Genomic DNA, 22,107 nt, shown 5'->3' with positions numbered 1-22,107 from the left:
AGTAAATATTTTAAGCTTTATGGGCCATATGTTCTCTTTTCCAACTACTCAACACTGCCATTATAGCATGAAAGCTGCCGTAGACAATATGTAAATGAATGAGCTTGCCTGTGTTTCCACAAAACTTTATTTATGGGCACTGAAATCTGAACTTAGTATAATTTCTATATGTCATTAAATATTATGCTTGTTTTGATTTTTTCAACTATTTAAAAATGTAAAAACCATTTTTACCTCATGAGCTATACAAAAACAGGTTATGGACCAGACTTACCGGACAGGCTGTAGTTTGCTGATGTCTGCTTATACTAATCCTGTGAGACTTTGCTGACTGCCTTCTGTTATTTCCTGTTTCTTCTAACATCATTTTATGTTTTGCTTATTTTGCTACTTAGTCATATGTTTTATTTCATTGTTAATGTGTATGTAACTTTAATAATTTTAAACGTTTTAATAATGTTTTATTAAATCTTAAGCTGTGGAGTGTAGGGTCTATAATATTGGCCTGTTTAACACTTCGCACATTTTTTTTTTTTGAGGAAGATTAGCCCTGACTGACATTGCTGCCAGTCCTCATCTTTTTGCTGAGGAAGATGAGGAAGATTGACCCTGAGTCAATCTTAACCGCTATGCCACCAGGCTAGCCTCCAACACCTTGCACATTTTTAAAAGTTATATGCTCAATACTACATATTTGGGAAAGTTTGAAAGGAATAATATCTGTCTTCCAATATTTGAAGGACTTTTGTGTAGATTGTTTTATTTCACTTATTCATTCATTTATTAAACATATGTTCCAGAATGGTTCTCTTGTATTAATGAATAGAAGTAATAGGGAGGCAAAACTCACCTTAGAGTGCAGGGCTAAGTAAAAGGAGAGGGGCCTACCTGGTGGTGTAAAGGTTAAGTTTGCGTGCTCTGCTTCAGCTGTCTGGGCTTCATCTTTTCAGAACCGAGGTGGGCACCTACACACTGCTCATCAAGCCACACTGTGGTGGTGTTCCATATACAAAATAGAGGAAGATTGGCACAAATGTTAGCTCAGGGCACATCTTCCTTAACCAAAAAGAGGAAGATTGGCAACAGATGTTAGCTCAGGGCCAGTTTTCCTCACAAAAAAAAGAGAGAGAAAGAAGCTCTTATTGATTGTATTCTTTGTGTCATAGTATGTACTATGGTCAGTGATATGGACAGTCCCCTATTTAACCTTTACAACTTTTTTAAATAGGTATTTCTTTACTCATTTTACAGATGAAAAAACTTAGATAAAATATCTTAGGCTTAGCGGTGGAGTAGAATTTGAACTGAGACCATGAACTTTCCATATACTTTTCTTTTTATACTAAAGAATATTGAGCAATTAACCAGGCTGCCTTAGACACTAACTGTTTACCTAGTGCTACAAGTTTTCACACACATCTTAGATGACCAAGGACAGAGATATTTTTTAGAGAAGGTGAAAGTTAAATTGAAGAACCTCCAAGATAAACTTTCAGATTATTTGAATATATGACTACAAAGGGCTTTATTTTTAAATGACTGGTGAAATACATTTTACCACTGTTTTTGTACATAAACTCTTACCTCTCTTTAAAAGTGTTCCACAAAAGTGAATTAGTGGAATTGGGGAGTGAAATAAGATTGAGGAATTTACATGATGTTTCTATCAACCTGTCTGTTTAGTAGAAACTACTGATTAAATCAAACCTTAAAGCCGGCCATTTCAGCTAATTTGCTTCAAAGAAATATAATTGAGTGAAGCTAAAATAAAGGTTAAAAATATAAATTAGAGTTTCTGACAAAGTAAATAACTGTGGAAATTCTTGATTCAACAAACATTTTGAGTGTCTATGGGGAGCAGACTAGTGACAGAAGTGAAGAGAGATAGAGATGTGAATAAGGTGATGTGGGGGCACCAAAGGGGTATGTAATCCAGCCTGAGTGGGTGGGGGAAGAGGTTTCAAGAGGACCCACCTCCTAGGAAGGGATGTCTGAACTTATTTCTCTTCCCTCTTTATTAGCTTTAAAAATTATTTAAAGATACATAGTTATTGCAAATATTAAAACAATCCAGAAGTATAAGTAATAAAAAGTGTAAATCCCTATTTATGCTTTCTGCTCTCCAATCCCTGTTGTTCAAACTTAGAGTTAATGGTAAATATGCTCCCAGATCTTTTCCTCGGCATATACCAACAAGTTTTTTCCCCCCACAACATTGGACTCACACTGTGTATAATTTTATAAAGAATAGTCTATTATGTACATGTTTTCATGTCAGTAGATATGGACCAATCTCATTTAAAAACTTGCTGCCATACATAATGGGATGGATATATACCATTTGTTTCAATTGTTGGACATATAGGTTTCAACCTGTTATAGACAGTGGATATCCTTGTACTGATATATTTGTTTTCTTTTATGAATTGTTTTAAATGAAGATTAGCATATAGGAGGTGAAGGGAGTAAGGATTAATATGAAGGGGAAATATTTTCTAGGCTGAGGGGACAATGTGTAATTTGAAAAACACTACTGAAGAAAATGACAAGCTTTTAGTTAGGGGAGAAGCATTTCCACTTCTATGCTGTGGAAGTCTAGCACCTGTTGTTTTCTTGAACTGTATACTAAGGTATCTCATTTTATGGAATAGGTATCTTTTTACTGCATAATTTTTAGTTATATAATTTTCATATTTTGGAGATTAAAAACTATGTTTTCAAGGGGCTGGCCGCATGGCCGAGTGGTTGGGTTTGCACGCTCCGCTGCAGGCGGCCCAGTGTTTCGTTGGTTCAGATCCTGGGCGCAGACATGGCACTGCTCATCGGGCCGTGCTCAGGCAGCGTCCCACATGCCACAGCTAGAGGGACCCACAATGGAGAATATACAACTATGTACCGGGGGGCTTTGGAGAGAAAAAAGAAAAAAGTAAAATCTTTAAAAAAAACCCACTATGTTTTCAATAAAATACCAGACGGGGAAGTAGAATCACAAACTAATAAAAATGATTATTCTGCAATCACACGGGTTAAGTGGGTATTTCTGGGAATAGAGTATATCTTAGCTATATTTCTCTTCTTAGTTCTGTTGAGAATTTCTTACCCAGAGTTCAAAATAACTTTTTGGGTGGCTAGTCCCCCAGTATTGTCCAGCTGAAACAAATTTTGGTTAATTCAAGAAGTAGCTTTGGGGAAGTTGCAAGTTTATCAAGGTATCTCAAAATGGCATAGAGGGCTTAAAAGTAGATGAATTGCATTTTGTTACATAGTACTCTTATGTGTAAAATCTTATCTTTAATAAGTTTTAGTTGTTGCTGTTTTGTTCCAAATTTCCAGTTTTGGAATGTTGCCCCGTAGTGTAATATCAAGTGCTAACATTATATTAGTTTTATCATTCTCTTGACAAATTAGAGTATCCGCTACTCTTAAAAATACATTGAAAACAAAATGGTGCATTAAACAAGAGTAACATCATTCTGAACTATTTCTAAAAGTAAAAACCTTTCTTTTTGATTGCCAAGGGTGCTTTGCTGTTTGGTTACATGTGATTTGTTGAAAAGAAATCTGAGTCTTTGTATGGCTCAATTTTTTTTTCCCTGCTTTTTCTCCCTAAATTCCCCCAGTACCTAGTTGTATTTTTTAGTTGTGGGTCCTTCTAGTTGCGACATGTGGGACACCGCCTCAGCATGGCCTGATGAGTGGTGCCATGTCGGCGCCCAGGATCCAAAGTGGTGAAACCCTGAGCCGCTGAAGTGGACAGAGCATACAGACTTAACCACTCCGCCACGGGGTCAGCCTCTGTATGGCTCAACTTTTAAAATTTCTTTTTCTTTTTTTTTTTAAAGATTTTATTTTTTTCCTTTTTCTCCCCAAAGCCCCCCGGTACATAGTTGTATATTCTTGTGGGTCCTTCTAGTTGTGGCATGTGGGATGCTGCCTCAGTGTGGTTTGATGAGCAGTGCCATGTCCGCGCCCAGGATTCAAACCAACGAAACACTGGGCCGCCTGCAGCGGAGTGCGCAAACTTAACCTCTCGGCCACGGGGCCAGCCCCTAAAATTTCTTACTCATTAAAAAAAACTAAAACATGCTAAGTGGTTTTAATTAGTATTATTAATTTGAATAATATGAATGCTTGAGTAAATCAACCTAATGTATTCTCTCATTACCTTAAAGAATAGTTGTATTATCTGTTGTATTGCATAATTATAAAGTATTTATACTTCATCCTAAGGTGATTATTAATTTATGTGAAGTATAATTTTTAAGCATTCATACCTATTTTTTCACTTAGAGTTATTTTTCAAGAGTAAAGTATACATTTAAACATATAAAACAACTTATTTTTTATTTAATTTTTCTAGAGCTGCCTTGGAAGAAGTAGAAGGAGATGTGGCAGAATTGGAACTAAAACTTGATAAGGTAAGTTTTACATTTTTAACTTTTTAGAACATTAATTCTTGTTTTCCATAAATAATGATTTATGCCTATAATACTAGGTGGTTTATGTTACTTCTTTTATCTCTATAGGTTATTATCCCAATTTAACACATGAGGAAATTGAGGCTACATACATTAAGCAGCTTGTTGAAAATCTAATCTAAGTGCCAGAGCAAGAACTTGAACTGTGTTTGACTTCAAAGCTTACTAGACATCCTTTATATTGTTGGAAGTTTGTTTTCTTCTTCTCCATCAAAAAGACTGCATCTATCTTTCTTTGATGCTTACTGGGTTTCATACATAACTTGACCATTCTTGTGTATAAATTTAGGTGTGGCCTTATTCAAATATAGATAAAATTTAAAATATTCTGTTTTTTAAAGCTAATGCCGCAAATGCTTAATATATGTTTAATAATTGATATTAAATTGTCATATTCTATGTAAGGGTAAATGTAAATTGATTCATATCTTCTATATAAATTATTGATAATTTTTTTTTGCCTTTACCCAAGAAATTTTGTCTGTTATATAATAGGCAGAAATATGAAAATGAGTAAGACGTGGCTTCTGATCTTAAGTAGCCATGTTTCAATGAAAAATATCTCTCTTAAAGTTTTAGGAGATAAATCAGATGCATATATTTGAAATACCTTTTCTAAAAATAATTTCCTATTTGTACAATTATGACTGTAAATAATATTGCTATGTAAAGCAGTACTTTTTTAACCTTACTGTGCATAGGGATCACCTGGGCATCTTACCTTGTGAAAATACAGGTCTTGATTAAGTCTGGGGTATCTTAGATTCTGTGTTTCTAACTAGATTTCAAGTGATGCCAATGCTGTTGTTCCATGGACCACACTTCATGTAGCAAGGATAGAGAATAGATTAATTAGACTGGTTTTTCAAATGTTCTGAAATTTTGATGTATAAGTGTATAGTGTAAATAGTGTAGAAACTGTATAAAGCAGTAGTATTAGTTATATTAATAAAACAAATAAAAGTTTTAGAAAATGTTTAGTAATAAATTATTTTTGTGTAGTACTCTGTAGTTTTCAAAGCACTTTGATATACAGTGTGTTTTTTTATTTTCACAATAATCCTATGAGGTAGGTAGGCAACAGGAGATGTGGTTTTGTTTGTTCTATTTATGAGGTAGTATATAGAAGGGAAGCATTTTTAAAGAATAACAGAGAAGGAGAGTGACATCAGCAACATGGTGGTGTGAGTTCACCTGGGACTCTCTCCTCTCCAAGTCACAACCAAAAAGAGCAACTGCTTTCCAACCACAAAAAATATCCTAATAACAGAAATCGTCAGAGACCCACAGCAGCCAAATGATGGAGGGCGGAGAGGCTGGAGCCGCCCTTGAAGGAGCTGGAACAGGGTAGGAGAGAACTTGGCTCCCTCCCCTAGAGACCGGGATCACTGCCACGGGTGAGGGAAGTAGCTGGGGAGGGTCTGCGCATCCAGGGATCATCCACGACTCCCACCGCCTGTGCAGTGGAAACCCTCTTATTGGGGAAAGCTTTCGCTTGTGGGGACCCCAGCAAGCCAGGGCTCTGGGAGACCAGAGAGCGAGAGCTGACCCGAATCCAGGTCAGGGCATAGGAGAAAGTGCCCCTCCTTCCCCAACCCATGCTGCACTCCGCCATAAGGGCTGAAGGTGGACGGCTCAGAACGTGCAGGTCTAGACCCTCATCTAGTGGCGACAGGCTGTAACTGGAACCGAATAATAACATCATGCGCAACAACCGCTCCTCTACCATCCAGCAATTTATAAAAGCTCCAGTCCAAAAGGAAAACAGTAAAAATACAGAAGTATGTCCTGAGGATTTGGAAATAGGTAAACTAAGTGAAGATGAGTTCGAAATAGCTATCATCAAAATACTCGATGAGGTAAAGAGAAATATGGAGAAACAACTCAACGAATTCTGGAGTCACTCCACAAAAGAGACTGAAAACATAAAGAAGAATCAATCAGAAATACTAGAGATGAAAAATACAATGGATCAGAGAAAAGAAAATACGGATTCCCTGAATGCCCATGTAGACACCATAGAGGAGCAAATTAACATAATCAAAGATAGACAGGCTGACTGGCTCCAGACAGAGGAAGAAAGAGAACTAATAATTAAAAAAACTGAAGAAAATCTCCGAGAAATAGCTGACTCAATTAGAAAATGCAACTTAAGAATAATCAGAATTCCTGAGGGCATGGAAAAGGAAAATGGAGCAGAAAGTGTGCTCAACGAAGTAATAGAAGAGAACTTCCCAAATCTAGGGCTTGAGAGAGGAATGTGTGGGGAGGAAGCTTTCAGATCTCCTAGCTTTGTCAATGTAAAAAGACCTACTACAAGTCATATAGTAGTAAAAATGGCAAAAATGAATAACAAAGAATATTCAGGGCAGCTAGGCAGAAGAAAATAACCTACACAGGAACCTGTATCAGACTTTCAGCGGATTTCTCTACAGAAACCTTACAATCTAGGAGAGATTGGAGTGACATATTCAAAATTTTAAAGGATAAAAATCTTCAGCCAAGAATATTCTATCCAGCAAAAATATCCTTCAGATATGAGGGATAAATTAAATCTTTTCCAGACAAACAAAAGCTAAGGGATTTCATAGTCACAAGACCTCCACTACAAGAAATCCTCAAGAAAGCTCTCATACCTGAAATAAGAAAAAAAGGGAGAAAGCTGTCATAAAATACAGAGTAGGGAGACAAACAGATAGAATCGGAATAGGATAGCAAATATTCAATGATAGCATTAGGATAAAGGGAAGTAAATCACTAAAGCAAAGACAATCTTATCACTCTAACTACAAACTCACAACACAAGTTGGAATAAGAGATGAAAATAATAATTTAGGAGGGGAGGAGAAAGGGGACTGAAACAGTCTAGGCTAAGGAAGTGAGAGACCACCAGAAAATGGACTATGTTATACACGAGAGTCTAAATACAAACTTCAGGGTATCCACTAAACTAAAAAACAGAACAGAGACACAAAGCATAAATAAGGAAAAATCTAAGAAACCCAGCATAAGAAATTGCAAAAGTCACTGGGTAGGCTAAAACACACAGGACGAGAAACAAAGGAAACACAGGAAAACCAGAAAACGAGCAACAGAATGACAGCATTAAGCCCTCATGCATCAATACTCAACCTCAATGTAAACGGATTGAACTCTCCAATAAAAAGAGTGGCAAAATGGATTAAAGAACAAGACTCAACAATTTGTTGCCTCCAGGAAACACATCTGAGCTCCAAGGACAAACACAGGCTCAGAGTGAAGGGGTGGAAGACAATACTCCAAGCTAATAGCAAATAAAAGGAAGCAGGTATCTCAATACTTATATCAGACAAAACAGATTTCAAAATAAGGCAGGTAAAGAGAGACATAGAGGGCCAATATATAATGATCAAAGGGACACTTCATCAAGAAGAGATAATGCTTATAAATATCTATGCACCCAAGGCAGGAGCACCAAAGTTCATAAATCAACTATTAGCAAGCCTAAAAGAAGATATCAAAAATAACACACTAATAGTAGGGGACCTGAACACCCCACTCACATCAATGGACAGATCATCCAGACAGAAACTCAACAAAGAAACAGTCGAGCTAAATGAAAAGCTAAAGCAGTTGGAGTTAATAGACATATATAGAACACTCCATCCAAAAACAGCAGAATACATGTTTTTCTCAAGTGAGCATGGAACATTCTCAAGGATAGACCATATGTTGGGAAAGAAGGCAAGCCTCTACAAATTTAAAAAAATTGAAATAATAAGAAGCATCTTCTCTGATCATAATGCTATAAAGCTAGAAATTAATTACAAGAAAAAAACTGAGAAAGGCACAAGGATGTGGAGACTAAACAATATGCTATTGAATAAGCATGGATCATTGAAGAAATTAAAGAAGAAATAAAAAAATACCTGGAGAAAATGAAAATGATAACATGCCATACCAGCTCATATGGGATACAGCAAAAGCTGTGTTAAGAGGAAAATTCGTCACCATATAGGCACATCTTAACAAACAAGAAAAATCCCAAATCAGCAATCTTAAACTACACCCAGCTGAGTTAGAGAAAGAACAAACAAAGCCCAAAGTCAGCAGAAGGAGAGAAATAATAAAAATCACAGCAGAAATAAATGCTATTGAAACAAAAAAGGCAGTAGAAAGGATCAATGAAACAAAGAGCTGGTTCTTTGAGAAGATAAATAAAATTGACAAACCCCTAGCCAGACTTACAAAGAAAAAAAGAGAGAAAGCTCAAATAAACAAAATCAGAAATGAAAGAGGAGAAATAACAACAGACTCCACAGACAAACAATGGATTATAAGAGAATACTGCGAAGAGCTATATGCCAGCGAAATGGATAACCTAGAGGAAATGGATAAATTCTTGGACTCCTGCAATCTCCCAAAGCTTAGTCAAGAAGAAGCAGGCAACTTGAACAGACCAATCACAAGGAAAGAGATTGAAACAGCAATCAAAATCATCCCAAAGAATAAAACCCCAGGATCAGATGGCTTTCCTGGGGAAGTCTACCAAACTTTCACAGAGGATTTAATACCTATCCTTTTCAAGCTAGTCCAAAAAATTAGGGAGCATGCAGCACTTCCTAACACATTCTACAAGGCCAACATCATGCTGATAGCAAAGCCTGAAAAGGACAGCACGAAAAAGGAGAACTACCGACCGATATCGCTGATGAACATAGATGCAAAAAGTCTGAACAAAATTTTGGCAACCTGAATTCAGCAATTCATCAAAAGGATCATACATCATGATCAAGTGGGATTCATACCAGGGACACAGGGATGGTTCACCATCCGCAGATCAGTCAATGTGATACACCACATCAACAAACTGAGGAATAAAAACCACATGATCATCTCAATAGATGCAGAGAAGGCATTTGAAATGATCCAACAGCCATTTATGATAAAAACTCTGAACGAAATGGGCATAGAAGGAAACTACCTCAACATAATAAAGGCCATATATGACAAACCCACAGCCAACATCATACTCAACAGGCAAAAACTGAGCACCATTCCCCTGAAAACAGGAACGAGACAAGGATGCCCTCTATCACCAATCTTATTTAACATAGTAGTGGAGGTTTTGGCCAGAGCAATTAGGCAAGAAAAAGGAATAAAAGGAATCCAAATAGGGAGGGAAGAAGTGAAACTCTCGCTGTTTGCAGACGACATGATCTTATATATAGAAAACCCCAAAGAATCCATTGGGAAAATTTTAGAAGTATCAACAACTACAGCAAAGTTGCAAGGTATAAAATCAATTTACATAAATCAGTAGCATTTCTATGCTCTAATAACGAACTAACAGTAAAAGAACTCAAGAACACAATACCATTCACAATCGCAACAAAAAGAATGAAATACCTCAGGGTGAATTTAACTAAGGAAGTGAAAGACTTAGACAATGAAAATTACAAGGCTTTTCTGAAAGAAATGGATGATAACATAAGGAGATGGAATGACATTCCATGTATATGGATTGGAAGAATAAACGTAGTGAAAATGTCCGTTCTACCTAAAGCAATCTACAGATTCAACACCATCCCAATCAGAATCCCAATGACATTCTTTACAGAAATAGAACAAAGAATCCTAAAATTCATATGGGGCAACAAAAGACCCTGAATTGCTAGAGCAATCCTGAGAGAAAAGAACACAGCTGGAGGTATCACAACTCCTGACTTCAAAACATACTACAAAGCTACAGTAATCAAAACAGCATGGTACTGGTACAGAAACAGGTGCACAGATCAATGGAACAGAATTGAAAGCCCAGAAATAAAACCACACATCTATGGACAGCTACTCTTTGACAAAGGAGCTGAGGGCATACAATGGAGAAAAGAAAGTCTTTTCAATAAATGGTGCTGGGAAAACTGGAAAGCCACATGTGAAAGAATGAAAATTGATCATTCTTTTTCACCATTCACCAAAATAAACTCAAAATGGATCAAAGACCTGAAGCTGAGACCTGAAACCAGAAGGCTTCTAGAAGAAAATGTAGGCAGTACACTCTTTGACATCAGTATTAAAAGGATCTTTCCGGACACCATGTCTTCTCAGAGAAGGGAAACAATAGAAAGAATAAACAAATGGGACTTCATCAGACTAAAGAGCTTCTTCAAGGCAAAGGAAAACAGGAAGGAAACAAAAAAACCGACTAACTGGGAAAAAATATTTGCAAGTAATACATCTGACAAAGGCTCAATATCCATAATATATAAAGAACTCACACAGCTTAACAACTAAAAATCAAACCACCCCATCAAAAAATGGGCTGGAGACATGAACAGACATTTCACCAAAGAAGATATACAGGTGGCCAATAGGCACATGAAAAGATCTTCATCATTGCTGTGCATCAGGCAAATGCAAATCAAAAGTACAGTAAGATATCACCTTACACCCATTAGAATGACAAAAATAACTAAAACAATTAGTAACAGATGTTGGAGAGGTTATGGAGAAAAAGGAATCCTCCTACACTGCTGGTGGGAATGCAAACTGGTGCCGCCACTATGGAAAACAGTATGGAGATTCCTCAAAAAATTAAAAGTAGAGCTACCATATGATCCAGCTATCCCACTACTGTGTATCTATCCAAAGAACCTGAAATCAGCAATTCCAAAAGTCCCATGCACCCCTATGTTTATCGCAGCATTATTTACAATAGCCAAGATGTGGAAGCAACCTAAGTGCCCATGAATAGATGATTGGATAAAGAACATGTGCCATGTATATACAATGGAATACTACTCAGCCATAAAAAAGAACAAAATCATCCCATTTGCAGCAACATGGATGGACCTTGAGGGAATTATGTAAAGTGAAATAAGCCAGTTAGAGAAGGACAATCTCTGTAGGACTCCACTCATATGAGGAATTTAAACATGTGGGCCAAGAGAATAGATTAGTGGCTACCAGGGAAAGGTGGGGTGGCGGCTGGGCACAAAGGGTGAAGGGGTGCACCTACAACACAACTGACAGACAGTAATGTACAACTGAAATTTCACAGATTGTAACCTATCGTTAACTCAATAAAAAAAGGCTAAAATGGCAGAAGAACACAAAAGAATAACAGAGAAGTATAATAAGGATATCTATGCTCTTTGGGTAGAACTGCGTCTAAATCATATGAAACATTTTGTGGTGGGGGAACCTCAAAATTGCAAGTATTTAAGCAGATAAAATCCACCTACAGCATTTTTGTTAATGATTTTTCTTTTATGAGCAGCTGTGGTTTTTTCTTTTTTCTTTATATAATTTGGTTGGGGTTGGAAGACTGGTAGAACTTGCAAACCAAAAGATACAAATCCAAAACAAGTTATTAAAGTACTGACATTCAGTACTAAGAACTCTAAGCCCTTTCTAGAATCTGTATTACCCAGAGGGCTACTAAGGGCATCCTGGAAAGTTTGACATCTTTTAAATATCATCTTCCACCCAAATAGAAGTTCCATAGTTACTTTTATGCTTCTCTAGTTTTAGATTTTGATCCCTTATAAATTCTTAAGCTCTCATCTGTCATTTTTACTTTAGGATTATGAGGAGTTAGCATAGAGAAGAGAATCTGAGAGGAACAAGAAATGGTTGTTATTGAAGGTTGTGGCATTGAAGGACTATGGAGGGGAGGGGTTGCCAAAGACTAGTTTATTGATTTCATAACTTTGTGCAGGACAAGTTCCACCTGTAATTTCATTGTAAATTATTCCAGCAACAGGTTAAACTAGCTCGATGACTTTGCTTATATTTATTTTGCTTATAGCTTATGCCACCAATAATTAGACTCTTCCTGATGAATAATGCTTCATGAATGGCATTGTTCCACTGCGTCCAATTGTTTGTCCATTCTGCCAAGTATTTTAGCATTGGCAGCATCACAGAGCATCATAGTTGCCATGTAGATATAATTTCTGTATCTGTTGCTGCTTCTTGCTGGAATTCTCGCTCCCTGTTTGTTAAGCAGATACCCTTTAAATCACAGCTCAAGTACCACCAAACTTAGGTTCTTTTCCTTGTATTGCATTGTTTCTTGCATGTACTTCCATTTAGGTTATTGTAATATTATTGTAAATTTTGGTTTGTAGCATACTCTACTAGTTAAGAGCACAAAGCCTAGAGCAAAAATCTGACTCTACCACTTTCTGAGCTGTATGGCCTTGGGCAAGTTCCTCAACCTTCCTATGCCTCAGTTTCTTCATCTCCAAAATGTGGAAAATGAGAGTATCTATCTGTCTCATAGGGTTTTTATGAGAATAAGATGTGTTAATACATGATAAGTGCTTAGCATGGCTCTTGGCACATTGTTAGTTCTAAATAAATGTTAGTGATACTGGTGTCTTTTCAATATGCTGTTGGCTTCTTGAAGAGAGACTGTCTTTAAAGGGGAAAAAACCTCTCATTTGTTGTGCACTTCCTGTGTACCAAGTCCTATGTTTTGCTTGTATTATCTTCAGTCTTTATAACACTGTTGCAAAGTTGGTATTATACCCAATTTGCAAGTGAAAAAAATGAGACTTGTAGAGGATATTACTTATTCAAGGATGGTCAGCAAATAAGTTGTTTGTATTCCCATCGTCTAGCAAAGTGCCGATGACATAGTTATCACTTGAGTAAAAAACTGTTGAATGAATTGGGGCTACTAGCTTGACAATTTTGACTAATTTTACATTTACTCTTACTCTTAGGTAAAAATCTTCTCTCTTTGTAGGCTTATATTATTCAGTTATATCTGTCATTACTGTGGTCTAATAAGGATTTTGATAGTTGGCAAAGTATCTATCGTCAAGTCTCTTCTTCCTCTTGAATAGCTGCAGTGTATATGTAGTCCAGCTATGTGAAACTTCATTTTCTCTCCAAATCCTGATATAGTGACCTCTGTTCTAATTCTCATACCTATTTTCATGGCCTTATTCTATGCCTCACCACTCAAAGTTCTAATTTCTGAAATCTGGAATGCTGATACCTTATTTCCTTTTTTTTAAAAAAAATTTATTTTACTGAAGTCATATTGGTTTATAACATTGTGTAATTTCAGGTGTACATTATTATATATCAGTTTCTGTAAAGACTGCATTGTGCTCACCGCCAATACTCTAGTTTTTATCTGTCACTGTACATATGTGCCATTTTATCCCTTTCCCCCTCTCCTCCTTCCCCTCTGGTAACCACTAATCTGTTCTCTTTGTCCATGTATTTGTTTATCTTCCACATATGAATAAAATCATGCAGTGCTTGTCTTTCTCTGTCTGGCTTATTTCGTTTAACATAATACCCTCAAGGTCCATCCATGTGTTGCAAATGGGACAGTTCTGTCTTTTTTTTTGGGCTGAGTAGTATTCCATTGTATATAGATACCACATCTTCTTTATCCACTCATCAGTGAGTGGACACTTGGGTTGCTTCTAGGTCTTGGCTATTGTGAATAATGCTGCAATGAACATAGAGGTACATAAATCTCTTTGTATTGTTGATTTCGTGTTCTTTGGATAAATACCCAGTAGGGGGATAGCTGGATCATATGATATTTCTATTTTTAATTTTATGAGAAATCTCCATACTGTTTTCTGTAGTCGCTGCACCAGTTTGCATTCCCACCTGCAGTATATGTGGGTTCCCCTTTCTCCACATCGTCTCCGACATTTGTTATTTTTCATCTTGTTAATTATGGCCATTCTGACAGGTGTAAGGTGATATCTCATTGTGGTTTTGATTTGCATTGCCGTAATAATGATGTTGCATATCTTTTCATGTGTCTGTTGGCCATCTGTCTATCGTCTTTGGAAAATGTCTGTTCGTATCCTCTGCCTATTTTTTGATTGGGTTGTTTGTTTTTGTTGTTGTTGAGTTGTATGAATTCTTTATATATTTTGGAGATTAACCCCCATTGGATATATGATTTGCAAATATTTTCTCCCAGTTTGTGGGTTGTCTTTTCATTTTGTTCATGGTTTCCTTTGTCTCACAGAAGCGTTGTGTGATGCAGTTGTATTTGTTTATTTCTTTTGTTCCCCTTCCTGAGTAGACATGATATTCGAAAAGATGCTGGTAAGACTGATATCAAAGAGTATACTGCTGGGGCCGGCCCAGTGGCGCAGCGGTTAAGTGCATATGTTCTGCTTTGGCCGGACCAGGGTTTGCTGGTTTGGATCCTGGGTGCGAACCTGGCACTGCTTGGCAAGCCATGCTGTGGCAGGCATCCCACATATAAAGTGGAGGAAGATGGGCACAGATGTTAGCTCAGGGCCAGTCTTCCTCAGCAAAAAGAGGAGGATTGGCAGCAGATGTTAGCTTAGGGCTAATCTTCCTCCAAAAGAAAAAAAATAAATGAAAAAAAAGTATACTGCCTATATTGTCTTCTAGGAATTTTAAGGTTTAAGGTCTTACATTCAAGTCTTTAATCCGTTTTGAGTTAATTTTTATGTATGGTGTAAGATAATGATCTACTTTCATTCTTTTGCATATGGCTGTCCAGTTTTCCCAGCACCATTTCCCAGCACCTTTCTCCACTGTATGTTCTTGGCTCCTTTGTCAAAAATTAGCTGTCCATAGATGAGTGGTTATATTTTTGTGCTTTCAGTGCTATTCCATTGATCTGTTTGTTTTTGTGCCACTACCATGCTATTTGGATTACTATAGGTTTGTAGTATATTTTGAAGTCAGGAATTGTGACACCTCCAGCTTTGTTCTTTTTTCTCAAGATTGCTTTGGCTATTTGGGGTCTTTTGTTTTTCCGTATGAATTTTAGGATTCTTTGTTCTATTTCTCTGAAGCATGTCATTGGGATATTGATTGGGATTGCATTGAATCTGTAGATTACTTTAGGTAATTTGGACATTTTAGCTATGTTTATTCTTCCAATCCATGAGCATGGAATATTTTTCCATTTCTTTATGTCTTCTTTGATTTCTTTCAATAATGTCTTATAGTTTTCAATGTATAGATCATTCACCTCCTTGGCTAAATTTATTCCTAGATATTTTATTCTTTTTGTTATGATTGTAAATGAAATTGTATTCTTGACTTCTCTTTCTGCTAGTTTGTTTTTATTGTATAGAAATGCAAGTAATTTTTGTAAGTTGATTTCGTACCCTGCAACTTTGGTGTAGTTGTTGACTATTTTGAATCGTTTCCTGGTGGATTCTTTAGGGTTTTCTAAAATCATGTCTTCTGCAAACAGGGAGAGTTTCATTTCTTCCTTTCCAATTTGGATTCCTTTTATTTCTTTTCTTGCCTAATTGCTCTGGCCAAATCCTCTAGTACTGTGTTACTAGGAGTGGTGAGAGTGGGCACCCTTGTCTTGTTCTCGTTCTCAGAGGGGTGGCTTTTAGTTTTGCCCATTGAGTAGGATGTTGGCTGCAGGTTTGTCATATACGGCCTTTATTATCTTGAGGTGCTTTCCTTTTATACCCATTTAATTGAGAGTTTGTATCATAAATGGCTGTTGGATCTTGTCAAAAGCTTTCTCTGCATCTACTGAGGTGATCATGTGAATTTTATTCCTCATTCTCTTAATGTGGTGTGTTGCATTGATGTGTGGATGTTGAACTATCCCTGTGTCCCTGTTATAAATCCCACTTGATCATGGTGTATGATCCTTTTAATGAATTGCTGTATTCTGTTTGTCAGTATTTTGTTGAGCATTTTTGCATCTATGTTCATCAGTGGTATTGACCTGTAATTTTCCTTCTTTCTGTTCTCCTTGTTTGGTTTTGATATCAGGGTAATGTTGGCCTCATAGAATCAGTTGGGAAGCATACTGTCTTCTTCAATTTTTTGGCACGGTTTGAGAAGGATAGGTGTTAAATCTTCTTTGAATGTTTGCTAGAATTCTTCAGAAAAGCCATGTAGTCCTGGGCTTTTGTATTTTGGGAGGTTTTTGATTACTGTTTTGGTCTCTTTACTTGTGATTGGTCTGTTCAGATTCTCTAGTCTTGATTCAGTTTTGGCAGGTTGTATGAGCTTAAGAATTTATCCATTTCTTCAAGGTTATCCAATTTATGCTCATATAGTTTTTCACAGTATTGTTTTCTAATCCTTTGTATTTCTGTAGTATCTGTTGTAATTTCTCCTCTGTCATTTCTAATTTTATTTATTTGAGCCTTCTCTCTTTTCTTGGTGGGTCTGGCTAAGGGTTTGCCAATTTTGTTTATTTTCTCAGAGAACCAGCTCTTAGGTTCAGTATTCCTTTCTACTGTTTTTTTTTTTTTTTTCAGTCTCTATTTCATTTATTTTGACTGTAATTTTTATTAATTCTCTCCTTATGCTGACTTTGGGCTTTGTTCTTTTTCTCATTTTGTTAGGAGCGGTTTAAGGTTACTTATTTGAAATTTTTGTTGTGTGGTGAGGTGGGCCTGTAGTGCTATGAATTTCCCTCTTTCAACTGCTTTTGCTGCATCCCATGCATTGGTATGTTGTGTTTTCATTTTCATTTGTATCCAGGTATTTTTTGCTTCTTTGATTTCTTCATTGATCTAGTGGTTGTTCAGTAGCATGTTGTTTAGTCTCCACATATTTGTGACTTTCTCAGCTTTTTTCTTGTAGTTAATTTCTGTTTTCATAGAGATGTGGTTGGAAAGATGCTTGATATAATTTCAATCTTCTTAAATTTATTGAGGGTTGCTCTGTTTGCCATCACATGGTCTATCTTTGACAATGTTCCGTGTGCACTTAGGAGAATGTGTATTCTGCTGTTTTTGGATGGAATGCTCTCTCTATGTCTATTAAGTCCATTTGATCAAGTGTTTCATTTCAGTCTACTATTTCCTTGTTGATTTTCTGTCTGCATGATCTGTCCATTGATATAAGTGGGGTGTTGAGGTCCCCTACCATTGTGTTGTTGTCAATTTCTCCCTTTAGGTCTGTTAATGGTTGTTTTGTATACTTTGGTACTCTGGTGTTAGGTACATATATATTCATAAGTGTTACATCCTCTTGGTGGAAAGTCCCTTTTCTCATTATATACTGCCCTTCTTTGTCACTCATTGTCTATTTTATCTTGAAGTCTGTGTTGTCTAATATAAGTATAGCAAGACTTGCTTTCTTTTGTTTGCCATTGCTTGTAGTATCATCTTCCATCCTTTCACTCTGAGCTTTTGTTTGTGTTTAGAGCTGAGATGTTTTTCCTGGAGGGAGCATATTGTTTGGTCTTCTTTTTTAATCTTTCCACTACTCTGTATCTGTTTTTTGTTTTGTTTTTTGTGCTGAGGAAGATTCACCCTGAGCCAACATTCATTGCCAGTCTTCCTCTTGTTTTCTTTTTCATGTGGGCTGCTGCCACAGCATGGCTGCTAACAGAGAGGTAGTGTAGTTCTGTGCCTGGGATCCTAACCCAGGCCACTGAAGTGGAGTGTGCCAAAATTAACGACTAGGCCACCAGGGCTGGCCCCAGCTCTCTATTTTTTGATTGGAGAATTCAATCCGTTTATATTTATAGTGATTGTTAATATGTGAGGGCTTAATACTGACTCTCATTTTGTGGTTGTTCTATGTTTCCATTGTTTCTTTTCCTTTGTATTTCTGACTGCCATTTTGTTTTGGAGGTTTTCTGTGAACGTTTTCTTAATTTTCTCTTGCTTTTTGAATTGTACCTCTGCTCTAAGCTTTGGTTTAGTGATTACCTTGAGGTTTGTATAAAAGATCTCATAGATGAGATAGTCTGTTTTCTGAAGGCTTCTTATCTCCATTAGGTGAAGCAGGTTCCATCCTTTTCCTCTTCCCCTTTTGAGTTATTGTTGTTACAGATTATTCTTTTTTGTGTTATGAGTTTCTGGCTAAGTTGAAGTCTGTATAGTTAGTTTTGATGCTCTCCTTCCCTTTATCTTTTGAGTTATATTTACTTATTTGCTTCCCTGTTCTGAAAGAGAACTGGAGTTTTCTGATTTTGTCTGTCTATTTATCTCCTTGCTCAAAGCTTTGTAGACCTTTGCCTTTTTGTGTCAGGTATGAGGGCATCCTTGATCAGTTCTTGTAGGGGAGGTCTAGTAGCGATGAACTCCTTCAACTTTTGTTTATCTGTGAAAGCTTGTATTTCCATCATATCTAAAGGATAGTTTCATTGGATAGAGTATCCTTGAGTGAAAGTTTTTGTCTTTCAGTATTTTTAATATATCATTCCATTGTATCCTAGCCTGTAAGGTTTCTGCTGAGAAATCCACTAAAAGCTTGATAGGGGTTCCTTTGTAGGTTATTTTCTTCCATCTTGCTGCTCTTAATATTTTTTCTTTGTCATTGACTTTTGCCAGTTTTACTATTATATGCCTTGGAGAAGGTCTCTTAGCATTGATGTAATAAGGCATTCTATTGGCTTCGTGTATTTCTAAGCTTGGTTCTTCCCCAGGTTTAGGAAATTCTCAGCTATTATTTCTTTATCAAGCTCTCTGCTTCTTTCTCCCCTTTTTCTTCCTCTGGAATACCTATAATGCTTATTTTGCTTTTCCTAGTTGAGTGAGATATTTCTCGAAGAATTCCTTCATTTTTTAGAAATCTTAGATCTCTCCTACACTTGAGGCATTTGTGTGTTTCTGTCCTCTAAATCACTAATTATTTCTTCCATAACATCAGTTCTATTTTTTAAAGGATTCTAGATTATTTTTTATTTCTTTGTTTTTCACATCCAGAATTTATGCTTGTTTTTTTTTTTTTTATAGTTTCAATCTCTTTGGTGAAGCATTCCCTCTTCTCATTAATTTTATTCCTGAGCTCATTGAACTATCTTTTGAGTTTTTTTGTAACTCATTGATTTTCAATATGAGAGCTATTTTCAATTCTCTGTCATTTAGATTGTAAATTTCTGTGACTTCAGGGTTGCTTGATGAACTAATTTTTTGCCAGACCATTTGTGGTAGTATCAGGTCACAGATTTTATCTGCTTCTACTTGGGAGAAGCAGGAGCTATGTTTCTGATCCCACTGCATCTCCTGAAAGTTGTGGGGTATTTATGGGTGGTTGTGCTAACCAGGAGAGTGCTCACCTGGGCATGAAGATCTGCTGCTGCCTCTTTTCATGGTTGTGCCAGAGTCTGTGCCTGGTGGGTGGGTTCATCACGCCATCCGAGCCTGGGCGGTTCCTTGGGAACCACAGTGGCTGGTTGGTTTTCCAGAAATGATTTGTATATCCTTCTTTAGTAGAGAAATTAGTCCCTTGTGATTTGTGGCTGATATTGTTTTTGCATGTTGTTGTTTGCCTTTTGACTAAGTTTATTTATTTATTCCTTGTAGAAATGTTTTGTTTGTATGTAGTTGAATTGATCAGTTTTTTCTATGACTTTTGAGTTTTGCATCCTTCTTGGAGAGACTTTTTCTGCTTTGAGGTTATAAAACATATTAACTCCTGTTTTCTCTTAGTTTTCATCATTTAACTTTTTTTTGTGTGTGGTCATAATAACTTACAATGTAGTGAAGTTTTTGTACATTATTATTTGTCACACACCACATAAGTATGCCCCTTCACCCTTGTGCCCACCCTCCACCCCCCTTCCCCTGGTAGCCACTAATTTGTTCTCTTTGTCTATAAATTTGTTTATATTGCACGTATGAGTGAAATCATATAGTGTTTGTCTTTCTCCATCTGACTTCTTTTGCTTAACATGATGCCTTCAAGGTTCATCCATGTGGTTGCGAATGGGATGATTTCATCCTTTTTTATTGCTGAGTAGTATTCCATTATGTATATATACACCATGTCTTCTTTATCCAGTCATCACTTGATGGGCACTTGGGTTGCTTCCTTGTCTTGGCTACTGTGAATAATGCTGCAGTGGACATAGGGGTGCATTAGTCTCTTTGATTCGTTGATTTCAAGTTCTTTGGGTAAATACCCAGTAGTGGGATGGCTGGGTCATATGGTATTTCTATTTTTAATTTTTTGATAAATCTCCATACTGTCTTCCAAAGTGGCTGCACCAGTTTCCATTCTCACCATCGGTGGATGAGGGTGATTAGTCATGTTGAGCCTCTTTTCATGTGCCTATTGACCATCTGTGTATCTTCTTTGGAAAAATATGTGTTCATATCTTCTGCCCATTTTTTTGTAGTTCGTGTCAGTTCTTTATATATTATGGAGATTAACCCCTTATTGGATATATGATTTGCAAATATTTCCTCCCTGTTTGTGTGTTATTTTTTCATTTTGATCTTGGTTTCCTTTGCCTTCCAGAAGCTCTCTAGTCTGACGAAGTCACATTTGTTTATTTTTTCTTTTTGTTTCCCTTGTCTGAGTAGACATGGTATTTGAAAAGTCTGATGTCAAAGAGTGTACTGCCTATATTTTCTTCCAGAAGTTTTATGTTTTCAGCTCTTACCTTCAAGTCTTTGGTCTGCTTTGAGTCTATTTTTGTGCATGGGGAAAGATAGTGGCCTACTTTCATTCTTTTGCACATGGCTGTCCAGGTTTCCCAGCACCATTTATTGAAGAGGCTTTCCTTTCTCCATTGTATGTTCTTGGCTCCTTTGTTGAAGATTAGCTGTCCATAGATCTGTGGGTTTATTTCTGGGCTTTCAGTTCTGTTCCATTTATCTGTGTGTCTGTTCTTGTACCAGTACCATGCTGTTTGGATTACTATAGCTTTGTAGTATATGTTGAAGTCAGGGATTGCGATTCCACCGGCTTTATTCTTATTTCTCAGGATTGCTACTTGGAGTCTTTTGCCCCATATGAATTTTAAGATTCTTTGTTGTATTTCTGTGAAGAATGTCATTGGGATCCTGATTGGGATTACGTTGACTCTGTAGATTGCTTTAGGTAGTATGGATATTTTAACTATGTTTATTCTTCCAATCCATGTGCATGGAATATCTTTCCATTTCTTTGTGTCACTATCAATTTCTTTCAGTAATGTCTTCTAGTTTTCTTTGTATAGGTCTTTCATCTCCTTGGTTAAATTTATTCCTAGATATTTTATTCTTTTTGTTGCGATTGTAAGTGGGCTTATATTGTTGAGTTCTTGTTCTGTTAGTTCGTTGTTATAGAAATGCTGTTGATTTTTGTAAGTTGACTTTGTACCCTACAACTTTGCTGTAATTGTTGATTGTTTCTAATAGTGTTCCAATGGATTCTTTAGGGTTTTCTATATATAAAATCATGTCATCTACAAACAGCGTGAGTTTTACTTCTTCACTCCCTAATTGGATTCCTTTTATTTCTTTTTCTTGCCTAATTGCTCTGGCCAAAACCTCTAGTACTATGTTGAATAAGAGTGGTCAGAGTGGGCACTGATTTAATTTTTTATGTTTAAATCTTTACTCCATTCCTTCTAAAATTAATTTGAGGGTTTGGAATCCTGCTTAGTTTCCTTCTTTCTTTTTTCCCTTTAGATGGCTATCCAGTGTCCCTATGTCACTTATTGGATAATATCATCCCATACCATCTCCCCCTCTTCTGCCCCACTGAATGTTACTTGAGTCAAGTACTGCATATTTTTATCTGTTTCTTGATTGACCAGTTTGTTTGTTAACATCCTTTATGAGACTTTTCATTACTTATTTGTATACTTTTATATCATAGAGGGCTAATGTCCTTACCTTGTTGTTATTTTTCAAATTTCTTTTTGTTTTTGCATGTTGATTACTACCTATGAATTTTAGAATTAGTTTCTCTGTTTTTGTAA

General features: G+C 36.6%; 1 protein-coding gene across 6 annotated transcripts in view; it reads left to right on the top strand.

The window, feature by feature from the left end:
- ACAP2 (ArfGAP with coiled-coil, ankyrin repeat and PH domains 2) overlaps window positions 1–22,107 on the top strand; it is a 143,896-nt gene that overhangs the window by 47,049 nt on the left and 74,740 nt on the right. For all 6 annotated transcript variants that reach the window (XM_070243487.1, XM_023623537.2, XM_070243484.1 and 3 more), the window contains exon 2: window positions 4,361–4,418. In XM_070243487.1, coding sequence (XP_070099588.1) covers window positions 4,361–4,418 — 58 coding nt within the window. The remainder of the gene's footprint in view (window positions 1–4,360; window positions 4,419–22,107) is intronic.

The sequence above is a fragment of the Equus caballus genome, chromosome 19, assembly GCF_041296265.1.
Source record: "Equus caballus isolate H_3958 breed thoroughbred chromosome 19, TB-T2T, whole genome shotgun sequence".
In the NCBI taxonomy this organism is placed as follows: Eukaryota; Metazoa; Chordata; class Mammalia; order Perissodactyla; family Equidae; genus Equus; species Equus caballus.
The sequence above is the reverse complement of the archived record's forward strand: the minus strand, read 5'-3'. Positions and strand labels throughout refer to the sequence as shown.